This window comes from Oxyura jamaicensis, chromosome 4, assembly GCF_011077185.1.
Source record: "Oxyura jamaicensis isolate SHBP4307 breed ruddy duck chromosome 4, BPBGC_Ojam_1.0, whole genome shotgun sequence".
NCBI lineage: Eukaryota > Metazoa > Chordata > Aves > Anseriformes > Anatidae > Oxyura > Oxyura jamaicensis.
This window is the reverse complement of record NC_048896.1, coordinates 70,014,780-70,030,036: the sequence shown is the minus strand read 5'-3', so window position 1 is coordinate 70,030,036 and position 15,257 is coordinate 70,014,780. Positions and strand designations below refer to the sequence as shown.

General features: G+C 41.1%; 1 protein-coding gene across 3 annotated transcripts in view; it reads right to left on the bottom strand.

Annotated features, from left to right (window-relative positions):
• Positions 1-13,751, bottom strand: part of GABRA4 (gamma-aminobutyric acid type A receptor subunit alpha4) — a 43,093-nt gene extending 29,342 nt beyond the window's left edge. Inside the window, exons 1-5 of one of the 3 annotated variants that reach the window (XM_035324826.1) lie at positions 13,367-13,751; positions 13,154-13,272; positions 3,715-3,782; positions 987-1,207; positions 802-884 (exon numbers count right to left, since the gene is read on the bottom strand). In XM_035324826.1, coding sequence (XP_035180717.1) covers positions 802-884; positions 987-1,207; positions 3,715-3,782; positions 13,154-13,272; positions 13,367-13,449 — 574 coding nt within the window. In that variant the 5' untranslated portion in view covers positions 13,450-13,751. Of the gene's footprint in view, positions 1-801; positions 885-986; positions 1,208-3,714; positions 3,783-10,775; positions 10,916-13,153; positions 13,273-13,366 lie in introns of those variants that run through there. The other 2 variants (XM_035324829.1, XM_035324828.1) reach the window with 2 other exon arrangements.
• Between the last annotated feature and the right edge of the window lie 1,506 nt (positions 13,752-15,257).

Below are 15,257 nucleotides of genomic sequence, written 5' to 3'. Positions count from 1 at the left end.
TGTAAAGCAGCAGCAACCAGGGACACTTAGAAGATCAACAAGATAGATAATGGAGCACATCAACTGTCCCCAGGTGGTCACAACAATCTCTGATGTGGATTAAAATGAGGGAATCATAACTGCCTCCCTGTGTTGCATGCAATATGTCCCAAAACATTCTTTCTAGCAAAAGTCAGGTGTAGATTTTTTGGATAACCTTCAGACCTTAAAGTAGAAAAGGACAGTCACCTGCATTAAGATTCCTCTCACTTACTCTCACCAGTCTAAAAACTATCTAGCATAAACTTGTCATGCAGACTCCCTCATATAGGCCAGGAGATAGGAGATAAGACAAACATAACTAAGATCAAATCTTCACACTTAATGTACAAATCTATTTTAGGATGTCAGCTTGACACCACTGACTGTAGAGAAAGCCAAATAACCAACTGCCCTAGGCACCTTTTACCTGACTGCTGTAAGTTGAGATGGATCCCACCCTCTGTCTTCTCCAGAGAATTTCTCACTTCACTGAGTGTTCAATTCATCCCTAGGAACCAAGAAAAACTACATATTTCAAGAAACAGTATAGCCAGAAGAGTGGGGTTTAATGTAATAGCTGAATCGCTGCCTGCTTTTCAGTTCTCTGTCTGGGTTTGATTTTTCAGGTCCTAAATAAAATTTTCAAGGAACTTAACAGGAGTTTTGTCTGCATAAGGATTGCATATCAAGACTAATATTCAGAAAGTTTAGTAATTGATCAAAATCTATTTCTACTATTTAAATTCTGTAGTTACAAGAAATTTCATAATTGCAACTTACAACTCCCAAATTTGAGAGGACAAGCATGACCATCCATGGGAAAATCCACTAATCTCATGGGACACTCTGCACTTATTGTAAGCCTATAATGGAACAAATTAAATAGTCTCTGGTTGCCATTTTGTCTAGGCAGCATAACTTTTGCATACAGTAATTGTAAAAAGCCAAACAAACAAGCTAGATACCTCATTGTGTACAGGATGGTGCCATTTCTCATTATTCTGAAGAGTTTATTTGGGGCTGTCATATTATGTGCAACAGACTTTTTCCCATTCCTGAAGAAAGTGTCAGGAGTCCACACCTTCGAAACCATCAAGTTGTTAAGTCTTAAAATTTCAATAGGACCATCATATTTTAATCTTTTGTCTACCCATGTTTGACGGAAGAAGACATCCATTGTATACTCCTGTATTAAATTGTAGAAAAACAAATATCATATTTTGCATATATGTTTCCTGGAATTAAAAATAAATAAATAAATAAATAGAAATCCCCCAGGAGCTAATAAATTAGTTGTAAAGAAAATGCTAAGTCCACTACACAGATATTTCCACCAATTAAAGAGTGTTGTGTACTTCTTAACAGCTTAATTTCCCACATTAGTCATATCAATAAATTGCTACACATATTTAATCATTAAGAAATAATTAATCTAATTAGATTGCAGGAAACAGGCAATTTAACTTGTAGTCAAGCATATAACTGCAAACAAAATGATCTGTGACAATAATTGTCAACAGTTTTTTAAAGAAAATATAGCCAGCAGCAAAATAAATAAATAAATAAATCCATGGATAAATTAAAATATCAGGACAAACAATTACCTCCACTTTAAAGCCATGAAAGGAAATTTAATTTCAACTGATCAAAAGCAAGCTTTTAAAGAACAATAGTGAAATATTTCCTTTGTCATGTCACAAGATGTATCTAATAAACCACACACAGTGTTGCATAAATACACGTTTATTTTTTACTACAAAACTACCCTGCTAACTTCCCCAGAAAAGCCATTCAAATGTTCCAAATAAAACAACTGCAGAATTGCAGACACAAGTACATCATGAGAAATCACATGCGAATTAATTGACAGAGGAATACATTTCTCATCTTGGAAAGCTTAAGCATTTCACACACCCACAAATACACATATATATATATATATTGTGGCATTGGAAAAGGTAACACAGGAAGCTTGAAGTCCTTTCTTACTTATAGCTGCAATTTTGTGTTAAGTCAAATAATGTTTTTATTTCAAACCTTTCCGCATGCTATTAGCATTAAAACTACTTGTTTGGTCATATCTATTCATGTAAGCAAGGATACATATCTCTACAAGTGTAATACATCCTAGAATTAGGTTTGCTGCCTTTTGCATGGCTGCAATGTCCAGTAAGGTTTATAATGAATCTACCAGGTCTCTCTTCTATTGTCATTTCCTGCTGGTGACTTCATAGCTTATAGTAGCAGTTTCTCTTATCAGCTTCTACGTGACACATTTTGTAAAATGAGATTTCAATTCCTTTCATTACACTGGGTACCAAAGTAGTCCAGTTCTTCTAAAAAGACATTCCGATAGATCACCCCCTTTACTGAGACTATCTCACACTTTGCTCTTCCAATTAGTTTTATGAACGCAGCCATATACATACCACATTGGGTCACTAATGGATACACTAACTAAAAATCATTCCAAAACCAATTCCTGGATCCCTGGAATTGCCTTCTAATCAATCCCTAACGACAAAAGGGGAAATATCTGCCGTAAACTCTCCTCTTGCTGGTTCCTTACCGACTTTCAGTTCTTGTTTTCACTCCTGCCTTCTGCAACATAACTAATAATTTCCATGTGGCAGCATGTCAAATGCTTCACCAAAGACTGAGAGATCATGTGTAGCCACCGATTTAGAGGTGAGGCTCACATTACTAGATTTCCTTGGGACCAGATTCTTGTACCCCTTGTCACACTGAACAGCATCATACATAACAATCGTTGAAGGTGTAAGATGCAGTTCAACATGAGACTGGTACAGGAACCTAGTCCTTGAAAAAATATCTTGTAGTCACATACCTCTCCCCAGCGTAGAACCAAATCAGGTGCACCAGAAAGTGCAGGCTAGAACCGCATAGGAAGAAAGCTATTGCCCTGAAACTGCCTTTCCCTTAAACAAGGTATGTACAGACATATAATGCACATATGTCTCTGTTACTTCCATGTGATTTCTTGGATGTTTTATAAAAAAAGAGAAACTGTCGCATGATTTAAGAGAATACTGCTGGATTATAGAAGTTGATGAGAGTTATGCTAGATTTGACCTCAAGTGGATGCAGATGCCTTTCAGGCACAAATAACAGTACGTGCAAATGTAGTGTTTGTCTTCTGTGAGTATTTCATGCATGTCATTTTGACATTCAATTTCTGCAGACACTTATGAAAACTCCTGTCAGTCAAACATTTACTGAAAGTGATGCTAAAAGGGGCACAAAGATTGACAAAGGGAATTCATCTGAAATGAAAATGTCAACAAGTATTTGTGAAATGATGTCATTATTATTCACCTGAGAATAACACACATTTCAGAAAGGGAAAGGCAATTTCAAAGAGATTACATATTTTCCCCACAGTATGTTTACTGAGATGCTCCCTGCAAGGCCTGATTCCGCCTCTACACCACAAAAAATCCGCTTTAAATCCTGTGAAGTGATTTCTTTAAACCAGTCAAAAACCAGTGCAAGCGTGACCAGAATCAGGCCTGCTGTATCTAATTATAAGCTATAAATTAAACTGCTCCTAATCCTGTATACTTTGCATGACTGACAGAGCAGCACAGAGACATGACTTAAGCATCCACTCCTGACTGCAGTTAATGGTTTCTCAGAAATAGGAAACAGCATTTTAATTACAGAAATACATACCATTTCTACATCAGAAACAGGTCCAAAACTGGTGACATATATATCTGTTTTGACTTCAGTAACAGGACCTAATATATGAAAAGGAAGTGAGCAAGAAAATGTGAATTTTGCAGGTCAACAGTTCTCATAAGTGATCCTGGCATGTCAACAGTTATAGCTTTGAGGGTTCTGTGGACAAGCAAGAGCAAAATGCAAATACAGGTCATTTCAGCTAAGTCTCTAATAACAAGCACTGCTCAACTATCTTTACCACATAAGTAAGCCAAAAGCAGTATTTCCATGAAAATCCCCATTTAGGAAACCAACTTAGACTTAACAGGTAAGAAAACAGGTACCGATAAATTAAAACCCTTATGGAAAACACCATGCTGATAAACAAGCACCTCATTTAAATAATCCACATTCCCCAAGGTATCCATTGCTACCATTCAGTCTTACTGGTAATAAGTGGGTATAGGTATTGGCATGCCATGCACTAGGCAATTTACTATTGCAGGATAAAGAATTGCAACCATATCGAGAGAAGTACTTAAGTGGCTTAATACTGACAAACAGAAGATTTAGGAATCTCAGCATTTTGGAGTGGCTGAACCTCGGTCCACATGTTATTTCAAAGCCTGTCTTGAAAGAGCTAGTGATATTTATGACAGTGCAGCAGAGGTCTTGAACACTCACAGCTGGGAATAGCAAACAACCATTAGAAAAAGAAGCTTCATCTCAACGTTATCATCTCCTTTACTACAGGACAAAGCACCTTGAAATGTAAAATGGGCACCATTCCACATTGCTTTTAATGGGAGTTTTAGGGTTTCCATTAACCTAAAAAGACATGCAGAATTTAGGTCCGTTCCCAACGTAAAAGGCTAGAAAACTGCTAATTATTACCAGTTATGACGATGATTCTGGGATTAAAACATTAGCTAATGGTTTAACTCAGGTAATGAACTTACATCATAAATTAAAAATATATATATAAAAAATCTACTGATGTTCCTACCAAACAATATCTGTTTGAAAAAAAACTCACAACCACAGTTCCTACATTCCTGCAACTCAAATTTCTGAAGAGGTTAAGTGGTTCAAGTCTCTTAATTCAGGGTTTATCATAGTATTTGGAATCTAAATATGAAGAGAGGAAAAACTTAAGACTGTTTGAAGCAGAAGAATATGTGCCTCTTGGAAAGAAAAAAAAAATCACTGTTCACAGAAATCACTTAGAATCAAATGTTAAAAGGAGAAAAAGATAAGCAACTGGAAAACAGGAAACCCATATTTCTTGCACCTAGAACAAGTGTCAAACTGTGAACAAAAAGTAAAATAAAACCATGCAAAATTATTTCACTAAACAGTTTGCAAGTTATGTAGAGAAGAACAGCTAAGATTTTTTCAGCTAAATGTCAAAAAACAGACTCCTTGCTGGAAGTTAACAGTTTCACAGAAGGACATTTTTTCAAGATAAAATCTTAAGAAAATTCACCCTACAACAGTTGGTAGCTCAGTGGTCCCTGGAAAGTTGGATCCTTCAGCATAACTGTCTTGAAGAGGTTTTAAGAAGCATTTCCCAAGTTCCAGATAACACAATTTTATACCACTCTGCTCTTCTAAATGTGTCAAATGGAAGCTGCTCCCCGTTCAACAAGTAATTATGTGTTCATCAGGGCACAGGGCACAGTATCCACGAGTGGTTAGACCACTCATTTCACTGCCAACGTAGTCCAATGAAATTTCCAGAATATAATTATTTCTGGAGAGCTCCAAGAGATCCAAGAAAAAATCATGCAAGAGCTGTCAAAATACTGGAAGTGAAGACTTTCACCTGCAGCATTAAAAAAATAGGTGAGAAAAACCCAATCATACTTGCACATAGAAACACAGGCGATCCAAATGTATCTGATTTCCCATAATCACCAGACTGTCATTTATCTAGGGTAAACTACTTTGGGTTTAAATACATATATACACACAAAATATTTCTTTATTTCATCTAACAAAGTTGAAATGTTTTTGAAATCCAAGTTTTATAGAAATTAAAAAGAGATATTGCTGCACACTGTCCTAGGGGGAAAATACAGAAATAAGTCTTTGTTACCCAACAATAAGAAAATACTAAAAGTCATATTCCTAAAAACAAAACAAAACCACCTTTTACTGGTTTTCTTTATAATATCTTCATTTCTTTACCTCACAGAACACTGTAATTTCATAACTTTTGAATTGAACAAAGAGGCAGATTTTTCCCATAGGCATGAGCTGGTTTTCCTCAGACATTGATTTCTTCTGTTTTATTAAACGAACACAGCTTCACAAGCAATAAGCGTTCAGTCTTTTTGCAAGTTTATTTTTTGGAGTTTCTTGGAAAGATGAAGAGATCTAAGACCAGGAAAGTAATCTGAAAATCAGCAAGCTTATGATTTACTACAACTATAAACTCAATAGGAGCAACATAGAACTAAAACTATGCTAAAGTTTTGTCTAATAGCAACTGCTATTCTGCTCTTAAACCTTTAATTACTAGTAGCACTCATGAGACAGAAGGAAGGAGGACATACAGTTAAGAAACCACAAAATAAGGTTGAAATTAAAGTTTACTTATGATTGAATGCCTGGCATGACGGTAGTGCAATGATGAAATACATGTTAAAATTTACATTTTTAGGCCACTAGACAATGTCAGAGTAATGATGATCTACAAACATGTTACATATCATAACAGAACAAATACATCCACCTAGTACTGATATGCAAATCCCTGTTTTGCATCCCAAACCGTGGTAAGCATTAAGATGTTTGGTAGGAGAGAAGACAATTGCAAGGGACAGTGGAGACTGATCATCTCTCTAATGCTTTTCCCAAAGTTGTAGTCCCATCATACTTCACGTCTTTCATCTACATCGTCAGTCCACAACTGTTAAGGCCAAACACTGGATTTTCAACCACATCACAGTACTCAATGCCAACCTAGGAGCACCTATGGAGACATCATATTCTCCTTGCAGGAGAAAACATAACTCCAGTACGTAACAATAGCGGGGGTAGCAAGAGTGAGTCATGCCTTTTTCTTTTTTCCTAATTATTACTAATCATGGGAATTCCTGTCAACGAGGAGGTGATTTGTAGTCACCTAACCTACTTTTACTGGTGATTTAAGCAGCCCTCTGAAACGAGCATGTTGCACCACTTAATCAACTCGGGCTGTGCAAGCAGAAGATCCTATTAGAAATCTTCACCTTCTACTACTGGCAATAAAATGCAGGGAGTTGTAATAAGGCCAATTAATTTTAAATATGACCATTTGGGTTTATCCTTCAATGGATGTTCAGAAAGCATCTAATCACCATAAATCTTCAGGAACACTGAAGAACTATTTATAACATACTGGTGTGTATTTTTATGTCAATGAAATAGGAGGAGAGTCCTACACACTGCAGTGGGAACGGTTAAGTCTGAATCACCGCTTGCAAGATAATATATTTTAAAGAAGCTCAGGCAGGATTAAAAGCAACCCCTGCAAAAAAAGTCAGAATAGTTCAGCGTTCAGTGGAGATGCTGCATGTGGGCTGCAGAAGTGATGCCAGGCCCTAACCCTGTGAACAGGAACATAAGACAGCTCTCCCATGCATTGCATGCCAACATGGGTTGAACTGCAGCACAGCTCACAGAGAAAGTCTTTGGGCTCCATTATCCCCTCGTCTCCATAGGCAACTGTCACTGCAGAGATCTCCACTGTATGTAAACAGTCAAATCCTGCACAGGCTCTCCGTACATTGCAAATTTTGCCATCAAGAGTCACGCTGCCAAGCAGGAACATTAGCAAACAAGTCTGTACAAAGGTGTCGACACACAAACTACAGTTTAGATGTTAAGTGCAGCTATTGCCACTGCTATGAGATCAGTCCCAGGATACATACACTACGTTGAAATTACATTACATCAGTTCCTACAGCTACATCTAAAACGGGGGAGGAGGAAGTAGTTGCTACAGATTTTTTTATTTTTTTTTAAAGAACTACATGTGAAAGACTTGGTGCTTTTTCTAAATTCTTGCTGGCTGCTTATGATTGCTATCTTTCAATTAAAAAAAAAAAAGATTATATGAAGCATGTTCTTTGTTTAATTCTACAGCAGAGGTCACCTGCTATATGTGAAAGTTCTGTTGGGAACTCAGAACAACTAGGTAGGGCACTTCTGAAAACAAATGTGGAATTCAAGCACTTGTGCTACATTCTTTATTCAAAGATGAATACAACAAATGAAACAGCACACAGTAACTTTTATATTCACCCATCAGCATGTCTGAACCCTGAAAAGGAAAAAAAAAAAAAAAAAAACATACCTCCAGAAATGAGACTACTCTGTTTCTTTGCCTGTTCAGCAGTTACTCTCTGCTGAGACAGCCAACAAGGCTGACACTCGTGCCAGTTCCCATGATGTGGACACCTGTCTGCTAAGGACTGGACCAAGAATATCAGCTAATTTTATGCAGGTCACTAAACAGACAGATGGTAATGACTTCAAGCATTACAAACCTGGGCCAAATTCAGATCAGGCAACTACAGGTATATAACACCATATCCTGTTAACAAGCCTTTGAGTCATCTGCTCTCACCTGCTGAGGAAAATTGGACATGTGCCTGAGGAAAAAAATGATCATCTTCACTTTACAGTGCTCATGTCCAGTATCTTTGCAACATTAATATATATATATTACAGAATCTATTATGCTGAACAATGGAACCTTGAAAGTATGCATGAGTTTGGTTTTTTTTTTAGTAAGAGCAGATAATCATGTATATATATATTTCTATTCTCTAAAAAGAAAAAGATGTCCTTGCTCTTTAAACTTATTCTGCATTTATTTCTTGACTACACTCACTCCTTTTGCCTTGACAGGAAATGAAACTCTTCAGTAACAATGTTCATAAGCTGAACATTACACAGCCTAGTAGGGGCAGAGAGGCTGTCCCATATTTTTCTTAGGTGTGATGATAGCCAACATATTTAATTCCACCAGGTACTCAGCTGAACTTTCACAGACACAAGATCATGAGAAAGAGTAAGAAAAGAGGAAGGAAAGAAAAAGGAAAATGAACTAATGTGGTTCTGTCCTTCTACTCATGAGCCAGCATGCATGGCAACTTGTGAACAGAAAGGTGGAGAGCTATCACCACTTCATTAGCTGATAGTAAGACTTACACTTTGTGCCAGAGTGCACCTCACACAAATAAACAGACCCAAGAGGAGAGATTGCTCCAGCCTTCCCTGACTGATGGGCAACCACACCACAAGGAGACAGGAACATGCTGTGGGCAATACTGTCAGCCTCAGAAGGGACTTTTAAGACCTAACATCAGTGGGTTTCTCAGTCAACCTAAGAGCCTTGAGCAGCAGGCAAGCCATACAACACCTTTTTTCTTTGGTCTGAACAAAAAGCAAGATGGCCAAAATCAAAGGCATGCCTAGCAGAAAAAATTATTAGTATTAGCAAATAGATGGGAATACAGAGTGTTGCTCTTCCTCTCACTTCAGTCATCTCATTTCTTCTTGCTTTGCTAAGTACAGGCTTAAGTGTGATGAGTTAGCATGTCATGAAAGTTTTAAAAAATATTGTAACTTTGCAAAGTTATAAGCTTGTAATAAAATATATATATAATAAAATGTGATCCTTCCCCTGTACTCAGCACTGGTGAGACCACACCTTGAGTACTGCATCCAGTTCTGGGCTCTCCAGGACATGAGAGATGTGGACGTACATAGAGAGAGTTTAGCAGAGATCCACCAAGATGCTGAAGAGACTGAAGCTCCTCTCTGTGAGGAGAGGCTGAGAGCTGAGACTGCTCAGCCTGGATAAGGGGAGGCTCAAAGGGATCTCATCACTGTGTGTAAATACCTGAAGGGATGGTGCAAAGAGGAGGGAGCCAGGCTCTTCTCAGTGGTGCCCAGTGCCAGGACAAGAGGCAGTGGGCATAAACTGCAACACCAGCAGTTCCCTCAGAACATCAGGAAGCACTTCTGTGCTGTGAGGCTAACTGAGCACAGGTTGCCCAGGGAGGTTAGGGAGTCTCCCTTCTTGGAGATCCTTAAAAGCTGCCTGGACGTTATCCTGGGCACCCTGCTTGAGCAGGGAGATGGGACTCCAGAGGTCCCTTCCAGCCTTAACCATTCTGTGGTTCTTTAATCCAGCACAGGTTTAAACAGATCTGTCAGGCCCTGACAGGAGTTCCTCAGGTAAGGTCTAAAACCACAGAAGTGTTAAAATGGCAAATCAGATTCAGGCCTTTTATGTCAAGTGAATAATGCTCCTGTCAAAATGTCATCTGGAGTTCTACAACCATTTTGAAACTAATCACCCGTGGAAAAGTAACAGATTTTTGGAGAAAATCAAGGTTTTGCAATTTTCTAGAGGGTCTGCCTTTGTTGTGTGTCATACATAAACTTTTAAAAAGCAGGTGAAAACTGGAGTCAGGGCATAAGTTGAAATGGTTTTCCTTCAAAGTTTTATAGCTGGATAAAAACAGCACTTGGGTAACACCTGAAGTTTTACAGCAAATAATGCTTTTAATTAATCACACCACTTCTGTGACTTCTGTAAACACACTGCGCTTATAATCTGTTAGATTACCAAGTGGTTTTGATTGGGAAATCCAAGCTGCATCCTGATATTCAGAATAATGGCAAAATGGCACACACAGAGTAGTGACTTAGTTTCCACTACACTATTTTAAAACATCACACAGCATTACTTTTTTCTTCAGTCCCTAAATACTTTCCCACCACTGAAATTCAAAACTGTTATGCATTTAATGTCTTCCTGAGAGCACTTTTTTTGTTGTTTTTTCCCTGCACAAAACTGCCTGTTCTCCTTTGCTTAATTAAGCTTCTGGCCAAAATCTTTTTCTTTCTCTGTTGCTCCTGTTAAGGGTTTAAAGATTCCCACACCCCAAAGTTGAGGGGAGCTTCCACTTAAAGAGTCATTAATAACTTTCTTCATGAACTCTTCTGGTTTTATTTATTCCACTAGCAAACCTTGCAACTATTAGTAAGTAACAGCAACTCTTTTTTACCTGTTTCATAAAGCAACTTTGTAATGCACACTGTCCATCAAGTGACATTGGGGAACCTCGTTCTTCTGTTTGCCCTCAACATAGGCCATGCTCCTACATAAGATGTACCAGGGCAAGCTTCCTTATTCTCCACTAAGGTTGAAAACCCTCCTGAGAGACCACAACTATGTTTCTAAGTACGCTCAGGTGATTTCATTTCTCCTTTATAGCCACCAACAATTGTGCTAATTAGTGGTAGAGAATTTGTATCCAGTTTTAGGAAACCTTCAAAATCTAATGTTTTCTACTTTGCTCTATGTGCAAAAATCTTCATAAATTGTTATTTGTGGAATATAACTCTGGAATATGCCGGCAAAATTCAGAATTTGGCTAGCTCCCCAAGTCTGATTTTAAACATCGCTTTTGCCAGAATTAGAAATGTTTTCATCAATTTGAAGTTTAAAATCAGCATCGGTCAAACCTCTGTGAGGCCTTTTGTTCTTAAAATAAAACCTTCATTTCATTTTGAGCCACGTGCAATCTAGATGGTGAATCAGCTTCAAGAATAAAACAAAAATAAATATTCTGCTGCTCATCAGAAAGTGACACAGCTTTAGCATTACTGAGGCACACTATACTTTCCATTTCTAAATATTCCCACCCCCTATGACATTTGTTTGCTACGCTCTATAATAACAAGTGACCCACTTCCAGTATGTGAGTTCCATTTGGCATAAAGATTTATCAGCAAAAAATACAGAATATAGGGAAAACAAAATTTGGATAGTATACCTTTTAATGTTTTATCCACACATCTTGTTATGTCAAAATGTCAGATCTGACCACTTAGAGAAATTTACTTTTATGCTGGTTTCAGTTTTTAGTTAAAAGCTGTTCTTGTCAAATCAGGTGAAGATAACTTGCTGCAATGAGCTAGGGTGCTAGGCTCTGTTTAAAAAAAATTAAGTATTTTTTTCTATGTTTTACTTAGAAGTTCAAAACTCAAAGATGCGTGGTTTAGATATTATAAGGAAGAAGCAAGAAACAATAAAACATAAATTTTGTGAAATATACACCCAGAAGTGCTTTCCTCAGGCTGAAATCTGAAGGTTTTATCTCCCTGTACCATTTACTTCAATGCTGCAGTTATGAAAGTTCAAGGAGATAGAAGGAACTTTTCCTTCTTGATAGCATTTTGCTGAAAGACTACTTTTGCAAAATATCTGCAAAGGACAACTGTATCGAAATAAAAATCAGCATAAACTATATGTCACATCACATATTTAGTAGTTGTTTAATTTTGGAAATCTGATAATGCTCATAAAGCATCTTTGCTAGATGACTAATTAGTTGGCATTCAACCTAAAATGATACCAAACATAGCACATCTCTTGTACGCATGCAGAAGTGTCTGTAACCTCTCTGCAGAGACCGAATTGGAAAAGGCTACCTGTTCTCAATGACTCCTCTGGGTGCTCCAATAAATTTAGTTTTCTTCTCGCATAACATTTAAGCTGAGCTATGGAAGGCCACATTTATTCAATGTACCCAAAATAATAAAGTGATCAATGATGCTAGTGTTGGCCTTTAATGATCAAGATCGTGCATGTGAGCCCAGTACATAGCATGTGTTGGCATACATGTCACTGTGGATGCATCACGTGTATGAAGAAGGTACTTTCAGGGGAGGAAGAAAGTATTTCGCAACATAAACCTACGCAAGGATCTCATTCAATTCCTTATAGGAGGCAGCCCATAAAATGTTCTTGCTGGCTTATTACATCATGAGACGGGCTGTAGCGTTTCTTTTTAAACCTTAAAAAAAAAAAAACTTTTAAATATGTATTTTTATATTGGCATGCCAGATTATGGAATGAATTCCATCCCGATCCCTGTTATTTTCGGTCCCGAGCCCCTACAGGCTATCAGCAAGCCCCACACCGACCGGCGAGCCCGGCTGCTTGCTCAGCAGCACCGAGCTGCCGGGGGCACGGCGGGGGAGCGGGACCCCGCGTCCACACGGCGGGTGCGGGCAGACTCGGCGCTCCGCTCCTGATTCCTGCCCCGCGATTAACTGCTCCTAAATCAGATCTGGACCCGGAGCAGCCGGGCGCTGCTCGTCCCCAACTCGCTGAAGGGAGGGCGTCCACCCCGACCTGACCCAGACCCGGACCCACTTCTGCTAGGACCCCAGCCGTGGCACTTAAAGGGGGGACAAAACCCGCCGGCCCCGGGCTGGGGGACAGCTCTTCCCTTCCCTGCCAAGCCCACACACGCCAGCTCCCCGGTTTCGCTCCGGCACGACGGCAGCACCCCGAGGACCGGCCCTTCTCCCCTCCGCTCCCCGGGGGGCTCAGCGTTGCCCCCGCACCCCCCGCCCGCGGGCACGGCGGCCGTACCCCCGAATCCCGGGCGCAGCCGGTTGTCATAGCCATCCAGGAGGCTGTTCAGGATGCTGGTGAAATTCTCCGGCCACAATTTCTCCTCTTTTTTGCTCTGTCCCGGCGGCCCGCTGAGACTACGAGGCAAAGAGGGAGAGCGGGTGAGAGGAGCCGCCGGGAGCCGGCTCGGCGGCACCGGGCGGGGGTCGCCCCGCCGCCGGGGGTACTCACCACGTCGCCAGGCACAGGCAGTGCAGGAGGGCGATGGAGAGACCCGAGGACATGGCGATGGCTGGCTCCTTGGCAGAAACCATCTTTGCATGCCATACTTCACGCCTGGGCACGTTAAACGCCTTGCTCCGGGGCGGGGGGACGGGGACGGCGGCGGCAGCCCCCCGGCGGCCCTACATGCGCGGCTCCCCCCCGGTTGCCAGGCGGCGGTGGCGGAGGGCAGGGGCGGAGGAGAGGCGACTTTCCCCGCGCCGTTAACTCCCTCGGGGCAACAGGCGCCGGGCCCCACCGCTCCCGCCTCCGCCCCGCTCCGCCCCGCCTCGCTCTTCCCACCCGGGGCCGCCTCAGCACCCTCCAGGCGGCCGGCGAGGCGCGGAGCCCGGCCAGTAGCGGCCTCCCGGGGGAGGGAGGAGCCGGGCCGAGCCGAGCCGAGCCGCGGGGGGAGGCGGATCTCGGTCCTGGCTGCCCTGATGGGGCCGGTGAGCCCTCGGGGTCGTCCGGTGGCGGGGCGCTGAGGTGGGTGTCTGTGATGGAAAGGTGGCAGGGGGAAGGTTTCTCTGCCCTCTGTGTTCTGCTCATGACTGAGGTCTGAAGTCTTCGCTGTCCCGATCCTCTCTTCTCCCTGAGGGGGAAACAAAGCCAAAAGCAGGAGGGAAAGAGAGTAATTGCCCTGTGAGGAGGGTTTGAGAGCAGGAGGGTCCCTCCACATCAGTTGGAGGCATACCAAGCTCTGGGGTGAGGACAGGAAAGAGCCATGACTTCAGGGTTAGAACACACCCGGAATGGATGGGAGTGAGTGGGTTATCCTGGCTTTCGGGAAATAAAATGCTAGAATAAGGGAATGGCTTCACGTTGTGTCTTTTTTTTTTCCTTTCCTATAATTAGGAAGCCAGGTTAAGTGACCCAAATAATTTCCATTATACAAGGTCCAAGGGATTCTCGCATAAATTGCTGTAAAACCCGCTGCAAAGCGTTGCTTTTCTGGCAAAGACCGTTGGGATGGTTGGGGCTTTTGGGGAGAGGGAAGAGAAGGGTACGGGCTATTTTTCCCCCAGTACAACAAGTATTGACAATAAACAACTTGTCCTTCTGATCAGGTGTGCTGCAGAGTTGTTTAGGTTTGGTAGTCAGTGCGTGTGTCAACTTTAATGAAGCCGGTGAAGTTCATTGTTCAGGAGCACATGGAGCAGGTATTGTAATTGACTTCAAGACTACAGCCCTGTCTATGCTGACATGAAAACTACACTACATTATCTCCAAGTACATTACGCTACACTATCTCCAAGCACTGAAATGCCTGACTATCTTCAAAACTACTGGACACTTGAAATCTTCCTGATTGTACTTCAGAGCTTGTTCCATCTAGGGTGCCATTTGCTGATTCCTTTGAAAAACAATTAAAGCTGTGCTTCAAACCCATTTAGTTTGCTGATGCTGTTTATCTTTCAAAAAAAAAAAAAAACACAACTCTGTCTAGGCAGTCAGTTCTGCTTCCAATTTTAAAAGCCCTGTTTAGGCCTCTGCTCTCTGATGTTTTGACAGAAGAAATGCAGGCATTTCCCATCAGCACCCTCCTCTTAGGTATGATCACTCTGTTTTGCATCTTCATTAATAAAGAAAAGGCACTGGGCACTAAGGTGGTCCCCTCTGAGTTCACCATGCCTTCAAGACAGCCTGAAAAATAGGGCTGAATGACCACTTCACCCATAGCACTGCGATATTTAAGCCAAGCCCTGACCAAAGCTAGGCTCAAGGAATTAATTGGCTTTCAGCTACTCCAGCCTTTCCTTCCCTATTTAAATCTTGGCTTTTTTTCTCAAAGTCCTGCTAAATCCCTATCCCCTTACTGCCCTGCTGCAACAATGAATGCTCTGCCGAACCTAACAGAGTG